Source organism: Hoplias malabaricus, chromosome 8 (genome assembly GCF_029633855.1).
Source record: "Hoplias malabaricus isolate fHopMal1 chromosome 8, fHopMal1.hap1, whole genome shotgun sequence".
Classification (NCBI taxonomy): Eukaryota; Metazoa; Chordata; class Actinopteri; order Characiformes; family Erythrinidae; genus Hoplias; species Hoplias malabaricus.
In genome coordinates, this window is record NC_089807.1 from 5,221,608 (window position 1) to 5,236,691 (window position 15,084).

A 15,084-nucleotide genomic window follows, 5' to 3' on the forward strand; every position below is an offset into this window, starting at 1 on the left:
CATGGTGTATAAGTCTAGTAAAACTACATTCCATTCCAAAAAATAAGAATAAATATTTCAGAGAGGTCAAGGTGACAAACTAAAAGTTTTGAATACATTCTACAACACTAAAAAAATCTAATTTATCCCAAAAGTATTAGTTTGATTGGGGAATTTCTTAGTGATTTCTTTGTGTTCAACATGATTTTGCATCAACAAGTAAATTAGATATGCCTTGATATGAGACTGTGATTACACAAGGCAAACTAACAAAAACATGTAATCATATGTAATCATAGATTATGCCACAATTACCATCATTAGAAATTGTTGTGGCAAACATTTTGGCAACTTGGCAGCTAATCCTTGACTGTGTGATTGACTGAATGGTACCCTGTGATGAACTATAGCATCAACTATTTCAAAATAGTTATCAGTAATTACACTTTAACATACTCAGCTTTGACAACTCAAGACAGCACATGACCCCTGCCACGATATATTTATTATAGGTATATGTCAGTGTTACATAGTAAGGTTTTGGTAATACATAAGTTATGATTTCAAATCCCACACATCATTCCATCATTGTTCACGGAAGACAAGCACATGCAAGACCAAATAAAAATTGGGTCCAATTTCAAACTTGCTACAAGGTTTACAGCACATTGCTACTTGTTTTGTTTTTACTTGACTTTTTAGCACTTCTGACACATTTCCCTATGTACTATGTATCTACTCTTTCAGATCATTTTGATGAATAAATGAATATGAATAAATGAACAGTTCACAACACATTGAGTGATTAAATATGTATTATTTATTCTTAAAACTGACTCATAGCATACAATGACACAATAATACCAGCTTTATCCTAATTACCATCAACATGTAGGAAGCCCAACATGAGTTTCCAAAGATTTTGAAGGCTTGCACCACAAAACTCACAGAGGAACATATTTTCTCAAATGCTCAGACTGAAGAAGGTGTCTTAGCTCCAGCAGACATCCTAAACTCTTCCACTGCTAAAGACAGGATGACATAGAACTCTCAATGACTTAATGAACACACTTAATGAACACATAATGAAGACCTTCAATGAACTGGTCTTTACTCCTGTCCACAGTCCACTAGGACTGCTTATAGTTTGACAGTACACAAACTAAAGTTTGGATCATACTATGACCTAAAGGCTCCATAAAGCCAGCACTACACCTGGACAAAGCTAGATCCATGGTCAGGATTGTGAGGTTTTGCTCCTCCAATGCTTTCCATGTCTTTGGGTGAAGGGGAAATCACCTGAGCTTATGATTACCAAGGCAAGGCATTAATGCTGAATTTCTTATGTGTTGTTGAGCCAATGGAACCAGCCACCAATCAGGGAAATGACACAGAGATGGAGCATTATCAGGAGTAACAAGGGGTCCATCCATTAAAAAATCAAACTTGGCTGAATAGTTTACCTTTATATTAATTTGATCAGCATGTTACTACATTCCTCCCATACATTTGCTGAGGACAATAATCTTTTTTCTGGTGGTATGCTCAAAGAGCATTACCTACATTAACCAAGAACGCTAGGTCCATTCCAATATCACTGCTTGCAGTGACAGACAACACTGTTAATAAATCGGCAAGTTCCTTTCACGGCATAACATCCAGGACCACATTTAGCCGCTAACTCATTTAGCAAACACTACTCTAATGGTTCTCACCCCAGACCTTTTACAATGAACGGTAAGACAGAACTCTTTCTAGTTACATGACTTCACTTTTAGAGTATTACCAGGAAAGTCACCTGAAGTTGCCTATTCCCTACTTTGAGGCATATGCCTGATGACAACATACAATTTCAATTGGAAAGGCCAGAAACATAACTCAGTATATGAATAACTAAAGTAACTGAATATTTGTAGGAGGTCAGCCAGGGGCATTCAATCTACTACAAGTGTAAGATGTCTTTTAAAATAATTTGATAGTAAGTTTGGACTTGACTTTTCCCCAGGTTTTCTCCAGGTTCTTAAGATGGTGGATATCTGTTGCTTCTGGTTTTTCACAAGGTCAAGGCCAGTGCCCATTTATAATGGTGGGATATTCTGTGGAATACATTACACAAGCTCAGTATCTCAAACACTGTTTTTTAAAACGTACAAGATGTTGCAAATGTGTGTCTACAACAAAACAATGTTGATCTATAACAATAAAAATGTAGCCCCTATGGCTAAAACTTTTAATTGCTCTGAACAAACAGCATTCCAGTTATCCTTATGTTTCAGTTACATTTTCAAAAACAATTGTTTTATCTGGTTTCATAGCACAGCTATAATGTGATATATATAAGCTGTTATGCTCTTTTACCACAATTAGTCATTTTTGTCAGTATTTATGGAAAAACTGTTATCTCTTTAACCCCAAATGCATATTTCTGCTCATGTGTCTGTGTGAATTATTAACAGGCTGTATGCTTCAGGAACTGTATTATTTCACATGTGTTTATTTCAGTGTGTAAGAAACTGAAACTATAAGACCAAGCCACATATTCTGTCATCTTATCCTTTTCACCTGTTTACAGAGCAATTAATTTGATCATGTTGACCCTGTGTTTTAAGAGGAGAAACGATTCGTGGAGGATAATGTTTTATCATGACTTTCTAAGGAATTTCTCTGATTTCGATTAAAGATGAATGAAATATTCTTCTTGTCTGTAATTGTGAGATGGTAAGTGAGCTCTTGACGAGGCCACAGCTGTTCACGGAAAACAATTTATAGATGACGACCTCATGAAGCTGATTGAGAGAATTGTGAGAGTGCAACGCTGTCATCAAAGCAACAGGTGGCTACTTTGAAGAATCTAAAGTATACAACCTATTCTGGTTTGTTTAACACCCTTTTGTTTACTACATAATTCCCTGTGTGTTCCTTCATAGTGTTAATGTCTTCCAAATGAATTTACAATGTAGAAAATAATAAAAAAAACAAACAAAGAAAAACCATTGAATGAGATTTCCAAACTTTTGACTGGTAATGTACATTCAAAATGGCCCAAAACAAAGGAAACCCTCCTTGAGTTTGGTTGTCCAAACATTTAACTGGCCCTCTATGAATGTATGTATGTATAAGCAGATGAAGCAGACCCACTAATAGCCATTGAAACTCCCCTATCATTCCTTTGCTAACTAGCCTAGTGTTGCATAACAACGTGTCATGGTTTGTTGCCATTATTTCAGTCTAACTGGTTTAAAGATAAAGACAGATGCAAACATATTACTGTGTGTGTGTGTGTGTGTAGCTACTTCTGACTTGTTCTTTTTCCTCACTCTGGTAACAGGTAGATATCTATATTTGCGGTATTAGCATCAGGGTTTGATTGGACTTAGACTTGCTTTCTCTGCTCTTCTTGCCTATGCAGCTTGGATAATTAGCCATCCAAGCTAGTCTAATCAAACCAAACTGAATTTGGTCCTTGCATATTCACATTACCCCAGTACCAAAAAATAAAAAAAATAAAAATAAAATAAAAAAATGCTATCATCATGACAGTCCTATACTACTGACACTGTCCCTGGGTACAGATGCACATTTTGATTTTTTTTTATATCTAAAAATATTTTGAAAAGGAGAACGATCTAATTTTTGTTACACTGCTTTTTTTTCTTTTAATGAGAGTGTAGGCAATATGTGATGTCTTAAAATGTAAAATAATTTAATAATTTTTATTGAAAAAAAAAAAAAAATCAAATCAGAGTAAAATGTCTGCTGCACATAATTATGGGATCACCTCAGAAGTCTCAGGTTTTAGCCCAGATGTCAGTGTTTCCATCTCTGGAAAGCCCTGTGTAAACACATAAATAGATAGATAGATAGATAGATAGATAGATAGATAGATAGATAGATAGATGCATTATTATGACATTCTTGTACATTGCTAAATTTCTTAAGGTCTGGCTTGTCATATCAATAAGCAGTGTCGAGTGAATTTGTTTTTCTTGTTATAAAAATATGCTCCCTAACACTTAATGCAAGTCTACATACATAAAGCTATGAGCCATAACATTAATAGGACCCCTTGCTTCTACACTCACTGTTCATGTTTCAGCTCAGCTGACTCTAAGGATGCAATATGCAGCAATATGCATCTGTTGCCCTGCATACTTTTTTCAGCAACACCGTCCTTCTCTAGTCCTTCACCAGTGGTTCCAGGACCTTGTCGGCAGGATGTTTTAGGTTGGTGGACTATTCTCAGTTGGGTTTAAAAACTCCAGCAGCTCTGCTGTGTCTGATCCACTCGTACCAACTCAACACACACCAACATACCGCCACCATGTCAGGATCATGGCAGCACAAAAAATGATCTAACACTGAAATAATATCTGCTTTGTGTTGGTCTTCTCGGGGTCCTGACCACTGAGGATGGTGTAAGTCTGTAGTTGTAGAACTACAAAGTGCATGATCAGTGAGGATGTTTAAAAGGACCATGAGGGTAGAATCAACAAGGTTGTTTTAATGTTAAGGCTGATGCACACATTGCTGTATATGTATGTTAAATGTAAGCATATTTATGACATTTATAAAGAAAAAGCTATACATTTAGAGCACAGCTTTGGAATTTTGTTTATGTAAATGTTTCTTGAAAATGTGCACAACATGAATGGTGGTGTAAAATATTCATAAATAAGTATAATTTGTGTATTTTCTTCATACCTGAGTTTCTGTTTTTCTCGGATCTTCAAAGTTCTGTCTTATTCTGTTATGAATCATAATGTAAAATAATGTCATAATCATCACATTATATTATCAGGTAAAAAAACAAAAAAAAACTTTATGTTCAGATGAAATTTTCATAACGTATGGAGCCATGATTTTTAACTGTACTCAAGGTCAGAAACGAATATTAATAAGCAATAAACCTACATCTAATGAACAAAAAACACAGCAAAGCATTTGTTCTATAAAGTGTAACTGAGCTTACCTTTGTCCCATTCTCATCCCTGTTTCATAAATGAAAGACTTTGTTAATTACATAATATTTCTTATAACAGAAATATTTAAGTAAGTTTAAGTATGCAAATCTATTTCCTGTCCTACCAGAGCATATTTAATCTATATACACTTATACTTGTGTATCTATATACAAAGTACTTGTGTTATAGTTTTGGATAAACATTTACATATTTGCATAATTTAACAGATGCTCACATGCTGAAAAACATAGTTTTGACCATGCACTCAAGTTTAGTGTTAGGAATCTTTCCCAAGGAGTCTTATTGGTGTAGCTTGGCAAGGTCACTCGAGCAAGCAATCAAACCCAGTGTACTATGTAGGAGGCAGCATGATTACCCATTACACTCCAGCCGTCAGCACTGGTTGGATATATAATTTTCTATGGTACAAACATTTCACATTCTGTCCAGATTTTATTAGTGTGCTGGGCATTTGTCCAGATTTTATTGGTGTTGTGGGCGTCTGCCCAGATTTATTAGTGTGGTGGGCGTTTGTCCAGATTTTATTGGTGCGCTGGGTGGGTGCCCAGATTTTATTGGTGGTGGATCATTCTCAGCATAGCAGTGATGCTGACATGAGAATGTGGTGTGTGTGTGTGTGTGCATGTGCGTGTGTGTGTGTACATGTGTGTGAAAGTCACTGGGAAAACGTCTAGCACTGTTATTGTGACAGTTTTTTTCTACTTAATGTACTCACAGAATTCATAGATTTGCAAAGCAATCCATCCAGCGATAAAGACTGTTTCCCACGGCAGCACAATAATGCGTAGATCTTCTACATTCTGCCGCTCTGCTGTACCTGGAAATCAACCAAATTAAATTTATAATTTGGAAAGAAATCCAGTGAATAGTACTGTGATATTTTTTTTCATTTATTCCATTCCCAATCAAAATACCCATTAATACATTCATTATCTGTAATCCCTCCAGTTCAGGGTCACGGTGGATCCAGAGCCTACCTGGAATCATTGGGCACAAGGCAGGAATACACCCTGGAGGGGGCGCCAGTCCTTCATACATTCACACCTACGGACACTTTTGAGTCACCAATCCACCTACCAATGTGTGTTTTTGGACTATGGGAGGAAACCGGAGCACCCGGCGGAAACAGGGAGAACACATCACACTCCTCACAGACAGTCACCCGGAGGAAACCCACACAGACACAGGGAAAACACATCACACTCCTCACAGACAGTCACCCGGAGGAAACCCACGCAGACACAGGGAGAACACAACACACTCCTCACAGACAGTCACCCGAAGGAAACCCACGCAGACACATTTACTTATAGAGTAGAGTGAGTGAGTGTTCTCTGCCTATCGCCTTTCCTTGTCTTCGTCTGAGTCCCCGCTATTGGTATATAGAGGAGTCACTCACTTCTGACCCGACTGCTAAGAGCTGTACGCGAATCCCTGAGGAAAAAGCGCAGAACCCCTCTCACTGGTCCAAAGTAACAAAGGAACGTAACAAGTAAACTCTTTAAGCTTTGAGTAAATTTTAAAGACATAATCTAAAGTTACATGTTTTTAAAGACCCAGTTTTAAAGGATGGTGTTCTCCACGTGTAAACAATGTGTACAGGTAGTTGGATTAGTGCTGGAAAATAGAGTTTTTTATTTTTAACAGTGTAATAGAAGCATTTAAACGCAACCATTTAATATTTCATTAAAAAACAGCGGGCCCCAGGGCGCTTCTGAACATGCCCTAAAATGTAATTTGTAACAAAGTATGAGTGAAATATCATTACTGTGCAATTTAAAACATCAATCTCCCAAAATAGTAACTTACAGGAGAAGGAAATAACCTCAACTCTTAATGGAAGTGAATGTAAAATGATCTTATTTCGTTTCTGTTCATTCATCATAAAATTTCCACACGACGTGAAGGACAACTGTTGATTTCAAATGTGTCGCAAATTAAAATCGAGAAAATATAAAGATGCATGATTTATATATTTTCGTTATATATTTATATATTTTGTTATATATATATATATATATAACGAATGTCATAGGTTTCAATGGAGCTTCTAGCCAATGAATCTTAAGCTCTGTCGTCATCAGGCTGTCTCTCATTGGCTAAATTATTAAAATATGATTTAGTTCTTGTCATGAAATGCCATGATGTCTGCCAGAGCAAATTTCAACTATCAGTTTTGACGGCTTTTCTACCTTTCCCTCCCAAATGCAGCTGGCTACTCTCATTGACCAACAACGCAAGGTGCAGTTCATCTTGAATTAGCCTTATTTTTTCTTTTATTGTAACAACAAACTACGGAAGCCGTTAGGGAATGATGGAAAACAAAAAAAAAAAAATTCATTCAAGAGACTAAGTTTTATGTTATTTAGATTTTTCTGTCTGTGTAAGACAGCAAATACATTTGAGAAATATATTTCCAGCATTGTACAAATATTGTGGTTATCCTTCCAGATTTCTGTGGGAACAGGGGAAACAATTCTGAGGAGGTAAGTGCTATGAGTTACCATACTGTTCCAGATTTGCCCAGCTTTTTATTTTATCAGATAGGGACAACCTGACTGATTACACTAGGTTGTTAGGGTCTATCTTCATTTTGATCAAATATTTGAAAATTTTTTAAGTACTTTTTTCTTCTCTCCTTTCTCTCTCTTATTTAAAAGGCAGTTTGTTTGTACAGTATAACGTTTACCTGCTTTGAGGTTGAGTTCTATGATGAGAGTGACAGAACTGACCACAGTCAGTACGACAGCTCCAAACAGATGGACCACAGTGTGAGGAATTTCTGAAATTCACAATAAATTAATGACATTTGGGGCTGTTTTGTTGAAAACTGATCACGTGACAGATGTTCCTTATACTATAAGTAACACATTAAAACATTAACATTAAAAATTAAAATCAGGTGAGACTAACCAGATAAATGTTTGGGATGTTTGAAGAGGGAAATCAATGTAATGACATTGAGGAATGCACATAACGCGATGTTTCCATCATAATCTGCAATCAGCACATTTCAGATATGTTAAAAGTGAATATTGCTTATTAATTTTAAAAAGCAAGACTTTGAATTTAACCAAATGCATATGCTGCAGTTCTGGTAAAAAAAAAAAAATTATAAAAATGCTGTAGTTAAACATCAAAGCAGATACATGCCGACATCCCAAGTCTCTTGTAGGTTCTAGGAGTCTCCCACATATTTTATGATATACATAGTTGCTCCCTGATTCCCACAAGTCAGATAAAATCTCCCGGAATCTAGAAAACAATCGTGCATGCATGCGATGCAGACGTTTTTCCTGATCTTGCATGGGAAAGAGACGGAGAGAAAGGCTGTACTTGCTGTGGTAGCCTACCTTGTGGGAGCGTGCTCCCCTCGTTTGCATATTCATGAAGCACATACAAAATAGGGAGGGTTCTGGCTGGCCTGTTCTCTGCAAAGTCTGTTAGTCACTTTTTAGTGGGGGGTGGTATTTTTTATTATTTATTTATTTAAATGTTTCTTCTCTCCTGGACAGCATGCATTAAGTGAGTGAGAGAAGGAGCATCATGGCGGAGGCAGGGCCTTCCAAGCAGAGAAGGCCCTGGGGGTACCACCTTCATTTTTTGCAACTTGGGATGTCTGTAAATGGCACCTAATAGTAATTAATTTGCTTATACTCTGCCACTGAAAACCAATGTAAAGTTTGACAGGTTTAAATTGTCCTAAAAAACAATATTCCATTTACTTATCTCTTGTATTCTCAGTGACTGATAAATGGTAATTATGCAAATCATTTGGAAGTTTTACCTTTAGTGTTTTTCATGTGTGTCTTTACATAATAAACATTCAGTGCGCCAAATGCAGTGAATAGAAAGACAACAATGACAGTGCAACACAGATCTGTGAAGAGAAACATTATATATTAGTGCATGAATACAACCAAGGGTTATAGAGGCTTTCACACTGTTTTGTGTGTTAATGCTGGAAATACGTATTCTATAATTTGGAATGGTCTAATTCTATTGATGATTTTCACACTATGTGAAAGCTGCCAATGGTTTCCATCTGTGGCATCACCAGTGATTTATGATTAGGAAGGCCAAGCTTTACTTGAAGGGGCCTTAGTGTACCCCCACCCCCAAGGGAATTGATCCCTAACTCTAACTATTTTAAAAATGTCATCATAGTAGTAGATGCAGATTTAACATGACTCTTCGTTCATTCCTCTCTTGTAAACACTATCCTGGTCAGTGTCATGGCAGGTTTGGAGAAAACCTGGAATCATTAGGATAAATAAAAAATAATAATAAAACAGTGGCAGAACCTTGACAGGGTGCTTGTCCATTTTGGGGGCTAAAGAACATTTTTGTTGGGAGATACATTCCATAAGGACTACATACTTACATCCAGTTCCTCTCAGTAGAAAGCAACATCTATATTTATGGCTTCCATGACAACGTATCAGAAAAATCAATGATAGCCAAATAACAATGTGAATAACAGCCTCAAATGGGAGAATCCAACCTGAAAAAAAACAACAACAACAACAGAATTCAACTGTAGCATAATCATAAATACGACAGAAATGTATGTATTAAAATTCTACATAATTTAATCACAGTCTGCTATTGAGGCTTGTTTAATGTGAAATGTACCAGGTCTAATTTATTATAGGAAACGGGTGTCCAAACAGCTGTTATGAATGCAGTGTACTGGCTAATGTAAGGACCCCTGCGGTGCCACTGACCACCAGCAGGGGGCCCAAGCTTCCCCAGGATTTGCCTTCCAAAGCACGTCACAGAAAGTGGCATCTCCAAGCTGTTTCCAATTATGAGACAGCCCAGTTTCTCTTAGGACAAAGTTAACTTCACTCATGGTGGTGGAAAGTAAATTACGTTCTCTGTTAGTGTTGTGAACATGGTGTAAACCGGTTTCTATCACCACCACTGTAAATAAAAAATGTTTTCTCTACAATCAAACATTTGACACCAAAATGCTAGCAAATAGGTGTTTACTCTAAATGATATGACCGTGAACACTTATGAAATTAAATTTAAGATGCTTACTGCTAGTAAAATCACTTGTAGAAACACCAATAAGGATATAAACAACAATCTGTGCCAAACCAAATGTTGTCAGAATCACAGATGATAGAACAATATGGGCACCTATCAGAGGAAAAAAAAAAAAGGGAAATAAATTAATAAAATCCAAACGTAACTTATATTGTATTATGTGATTATACATATATTAACATATATTATTGATACTTTTATATTTTATATTATTGATATTTTATTAACTAGTTATTAAAACATAAACAGCTGGCAGATATTATATTTATGATATATGAACATACAATAACAGTTCTCATACTTACATCTAAAGGGTTTTCCTTGAAAGTAGTGCTTTTGCAGAGAGAGGACAATCAGAGTCCCAATGATAATAGGACACAGTATTGAAGGTATTTGGAAACTGGCTAAAATATCCAGAAACATACACTGATCAGCCATAACATGTCCCTGTTAAGACCCGTGTTTCTATGCTTATTGTTTATTTTATCAGCTCCACTGACTACATAGGTGCATTTTTGTAGTTTTACAATTAGTCCACCAAACAGAAATAAAACTACCCTGCGGCCTTTGTGTTCACGCAGGGAAGCATCCCTCCAGGACCATGGTGTAGCACCGAACATGAGCATCTTATTACCATTGAAGTAAGACTATGATTTTGAGTCAACAGAGTGTATCAATAAGGTAGGTGTGTCTAATAGAGTGGGCAGTGTCTAAAACTCCAGCAGCACTGCTGTGTCTGATCTAGTATTAACACAACACACACTAATTACCTGCTGTCTTTTCCTTTCTCTTTAATACTGTGGCTATTGGACTGCACCCATATGAAGTTGACTGACATCCCATTCTTAATCCACAGGGTTTAAAATTATATTGACCCATCCTTTGCAGCAGTAATAGCTTCAACTCTTTAGGGAAGGCTTTCCACAAAGTTTAGGAGTGTGTTTATGGGAATTTTGATCATTCTCCCAGAAGTGCATTTGTGAGGTCAGACACTGATGTTGGATGAGGCCTCTGCTCTAATTCATTCCAAAGGTTTTCTGTCAGCAGGAGGTCTGGGCTCTGTGCAGGCCAGTCATGTTCTTACATGCTAAACTTGCTCATCCATGTCTTTACAGACCTTGCTTTGTGCACTGGTGCACAGCCATGTCGGAACAAGATGTGGCCATCCCTAAATTGTTCCCTCTAATGGTTGGGAGCATGAAATTGTCCAAAATCTCTTGGCATGCTGAAGCATTAAGAGCTCCTATCACTGGAAAATCCAGAGTCATCCATCAAATTGCCAGATAGAGAAGCGTGATTTAAATGGGTAAGTGAATAATTTGGCAATATAGTGTATCAATAATGTACATTCTCATATATCACCATCTGCAGAACTTAACTAGACACACAGATAGGTACATATTGAGGTATTAAATCATTACATTTAGGTGTTCCACTCACTTCCATAGCCACAGGTGTATAAAACCAAGCACCTAGGCATGCAGACTGCTTCTACAAACATTTGTGAAAAAATGGGTCACTCTCAGGAGCTCAGTGAATTCCAGCATTTTATCATGATAGGGGCGTGTAACCAGAAGGTTGCCTCTTTGATCCCCAGAGCCGGCAGGTCATGACTGAAATGCCCTTGAGCAAGGCAACTAACCCCCAACTGCTCCCCAAATGGCTAGGGCTGCCCACTGCTCGGGACATGTGTGTTCACTAGTGTGTGTGTGTGTGTGTGTGTAAATGTATGTTTCACTGCACGGATTGGGTTAAAAGTGGAGAACAAATTCCTCTGTGTGCAAGCGCAGTGGCCAATAAAGTGATTCTAATTCTATTTACATCCTTCTTCTAATATGAAGGAAACATGAGGTTTGCCTTACAATACTTACAATCAAAATATTGTGTACTCTGATTGATCAAAATATATCCCAGAAAAGCTCCGTTGCATATTTGTAGAACCACAATTGAGTGCATTCGGAAAGAAAAGCCAGCTGTGTGAGCAAGAGGTAAAACATCTTATTAGTCATGAAAACAATTAATCTTTATGACCTAAGATTTCTCTGATATAAGATATAAAATAAAGAACAATATGCAAATTATCTCACCTAAAATTGCAGCACCAGCAAAACACATGACTTCCATGGTCACCATTACCCACACAATGAAATCACGTCCTTTTTGGGCTAGGCCAATGTTTCCAGAATAAACTAAATGAAGGATACAAGTAATAAAGAAAAAGAGAGAACATTGAGTTATAGCGTATGCACTAGCTAATTTTTGTACATGAATGGGGCTTTATTAATTATATGTCATTTATTTTACCACCCCAAACAAACACAGACTGGAACACTAAATGTGTAAGGCCAAACAACATTTACGAAGGTCTAAGAAAATGTTTGGAACTTACTCTTATATTTTTTCTCATAACAATGTGCATGTACTGAAATAAAGAATTCTCTTATAGGTGCCATTTACAGGCACTGTAGTATGGCAAGATATTCTGCAGAATTGTTCAGTTTGAATAACAGTGATGACCTCGAAGTGAAATGAAAGACTTCACTGGCTCATGTGAGGTCATCCTGAATGAGGCAAAAACCAATGGAGCCGAGTTTCATATAGCTATTATTCCCATTTTAATGCTAAACTTTTACACGTTTTACCATATAACTGTTAGAAAGCTCATAAGTGAGACAACTATTCTCAGTGGGATTGTTTTTTATTCACTTTGTCAGCTGGACAGAAAAAAAAATGCCACTGAGGGTGAACAACAACCAAGTCAAAACTATAACTAATCTTTAAATAAATTCTTTCCCAGCTGTAATTCCTGATACATTCACAAATAAATTACTTGTTTGTATTGCTTACTTGAACATGCAGTGATCACTAAAATTGAGTGGTAAACTGGAACAGCCAAAGTCTTCACTGCTTTTGTAAAGCGCTCTGTGAAGAAAAAATTAAACAAAACAATAGTGAGCTGTCACAATCAAATCTGGGCTCCCTGCTCACATTGGCTATCACATTTTTGAACTGTAGCAAATAAGAAAAGCAATAATTTTGAGTATCATGTACTAAGCTATGTCTGTTTGTTATTAAAGCAGACTTTGTGATGTTTTCCATGATAAAACCAGTATGATCTAAAACATACAGTGTGACAGCTGTATCACATTTATTGCAGTAGTAATGAAGTCATTTTAAAATATCCTTTTTTTTTTTTTTTATTTTTTTTTTTTTTTATTTATCCCAGTAAACATTTAGCCATTGATTCAACGTTGAAATAACGTAATGACTGCCATCTAATCAATGTTCTCTTAAGGTTAAATATGAAAGTTGAAAAGATTTACGTTATTAATTGGTCCCGAAATAAATTACTTGTATAAAACGCATTTTGGATGTCGACTGACGTTATCAATTGGTCACCACTTAACTAACTTATTAAGATGGATTTTGGACGTCTATTGACGTTATTAATTGGTCCCGAAATTACTTGTATAAAATGCAATTTGGATGTCCACTGATGTTATCGATTGGTCACCACTTAACTAACTTATTAAGATGGATTTTGGACGTCCATTGACGTTATTAATTGGTCCCGAAATAAATTACTTGTATAAAACACATTTTGGACGTCCACTGATGTTATCGATTGGTCACCACTTAACTAACTTATTGAGATGGATTTTGGACGTCCATTGACGTTTAAAATATGTCATTGATGGACAGAGTACTTTTAGACCTATTTTGAACGTCCAGGGATGTTCTTTGTTTACTGGGATGGAAAAAAAATATAAAGAATAAATGGGTTTAAAATCAGTGAATATTCAAAGCTGATTAAACCAGAAATACTGTTTGAGAGCCCTACAAATCTATAGTATATTTTTAGTGCCTACAAATTCTATAGTGATGTACCAAAAAGTATTTTTCAATCTATTTTGATATATAATTACAGAGCATCAGCCTGGTCATAGATTCCCAGGATTTGTACAATGTGGATGAAATAAAGATGTATGTTACAGTAGAAATAAAACAAGTTATTTTCATGCATATCCAGCATGAAAAGTCACACTTAATCCTAACCCAAACCCTATAAATATCTATAAATATCTATATATAAAGCTAACCCTGAAGCTTATAATTTCTCTTTGTGTTATATCTGGGTTTGTCCGTTTTATTGTGCATATGAATTAATATTTGAAGATTTTTGCACAGTAGAGTGATTTGTGGCAGCCCAGCTATGATTTTCTCTTTGATCTGGAAGTGACCAATGGGGTTAAAACTGTATAGAAAGTGTATTATTTGAAGGCATTCTTGAAAACATTTAGCAGATACAGACGTGGAAATCTGTCAAGAAGAGGAAATGTCTTCATTAGCAAGAGGGGCCGAATGATACTGATTGTTGAACAGGTCACTACCTCAGTCAGGGTCCCTGTAAAAACATAGTAAACCTATATCCAGTCTTGGAGATAAACAGATAACATGAGAAGGTAACATATCTTTTGTTCATGATAATTAAAATAATAAATGATGATGAATTTACCTTCTGTTGACCATAAAATGAAAGCGACACCCAAACAGATATTTGGACAAATGATCAAAGAAATGTGCATCATCATCATTACCTTTCCATTAGTAACTGAAAAGGAGAGAACAAGCTTAATGTTTATGCAATGAGGAATACAAAATTTACTGTACCCACAGTTTCTACTGAAATACCTTTCTTTCTCAACAGGATAAATATAGGAATGAAAAGTCCCACTGAAAACAGCAGAGCAAAAAAGCACAACACCAGGGTCAGTATAAGGGACATGGAGAAACCTGTAGGAACGAAAACAACACATAAAGAAATCAAGTACAAATCATATTTCAATTCCAATGCCTTTTTCACACATGCACAGTAATTAGGACTGGCAATTAATCAAAATCAACATTCAGGACATCGAATCGACAATCTTGTGTATATCTATTTTTTTTATTTTAATGTCCCCTTTGTGTGTTCATGTACTCTCCTTTTAAAACCTCACTACCATGCTGTAGTCATGTGATTCTGCCCCTATCTGCAACATGGTGGAGAACCAAGGCTGACCCAGTG

The 15,084-nt window shown here is 36.3% G+C and overlaps 1 protein-coding gene and 1 long non-coding RNA gene across 3 annotated transcripts; both read right to left on the reverse strand.

Annotated features, from left to right (window-relative positions):
- Positions 1-734: 734 nt before the first annotated feature.
- On the reverse strand, positions 735-9,460 carry LOC136705945 (uncharacterized). Of its 2 annotated transcripts, XM_066679799.1 has the most exons (9): positions 9,346-9,460; positions 8,749-8,841; positions 7,875-7,958; positions 7,651-7,743; positions 5,677-5,778; positions 4,949-4,967; positions 4,681-4,723; positions 3,758-3,811; positions 735-2,075 (listed from the first exon to the last, which is right to left on the reverse strand). In XM_066679799.1, exons 2-9 carry the CDS (start codon positions 8,762-8,764, stop codon positions 2,058-2,060), a joined length of 429 nt encoding a protein of 142 aa, XP_066535896.1. In that variant the 5' UTR covers positions 8,765-8,841; positions 9,346-9,460; the 3' UTR covers positions 735-2,057. The 2 variants fall into 2 exon arrangements, with proteins under 2 accessions (XP_066535896.1, XP_066535895.1); XM_066679798.1 differs by lacking the exon at positions 9,346-9,460 and having other exon boundaries at positions 8,749-9,223.
- A 4,868-nt stretch (positions 9,461-14,328) lies between these two features.
- Positions 14,329-14,812, reverse strand: LOC136705192 (uncharacterized). The gene is made up of 3 exons (XR_010804037.1): positions 14,709-14,812; positions 14,533-14,628; positions 14,329-14,421 (listed from the first exon to the last, which is right to left on the reverse strand). It is a non-coding gene; the product is annotated as an uncharacterized lncRNA (long non-coding RNA).
- Positions 14,813-15,084: the final 272 nt, after the last annotated feature.

Coding starts and splice junctions, on each gene's coding strand:
- LOC136705945 (XM_066679798.1), bottom strand. CDS start 8,857: ATGTTTCTCTTCACAGATCTGTGTTGCACTGTCATTGTTGTCTTTCTA. Junction 7,959..8,748: donor ACACATGAAAAACACTAAAG/GTAAAACTTCCA, acceptor TGCTGATTGCAG/ATTATGATGGAAACATCGCG. Junction 5,779..7,650: donor AGAACTCAACCTCAAAGCAG/GTAAACGTTATA, acceptor GTTGATTTCCAG/GTACAGCAGAGCGGCAGAAT.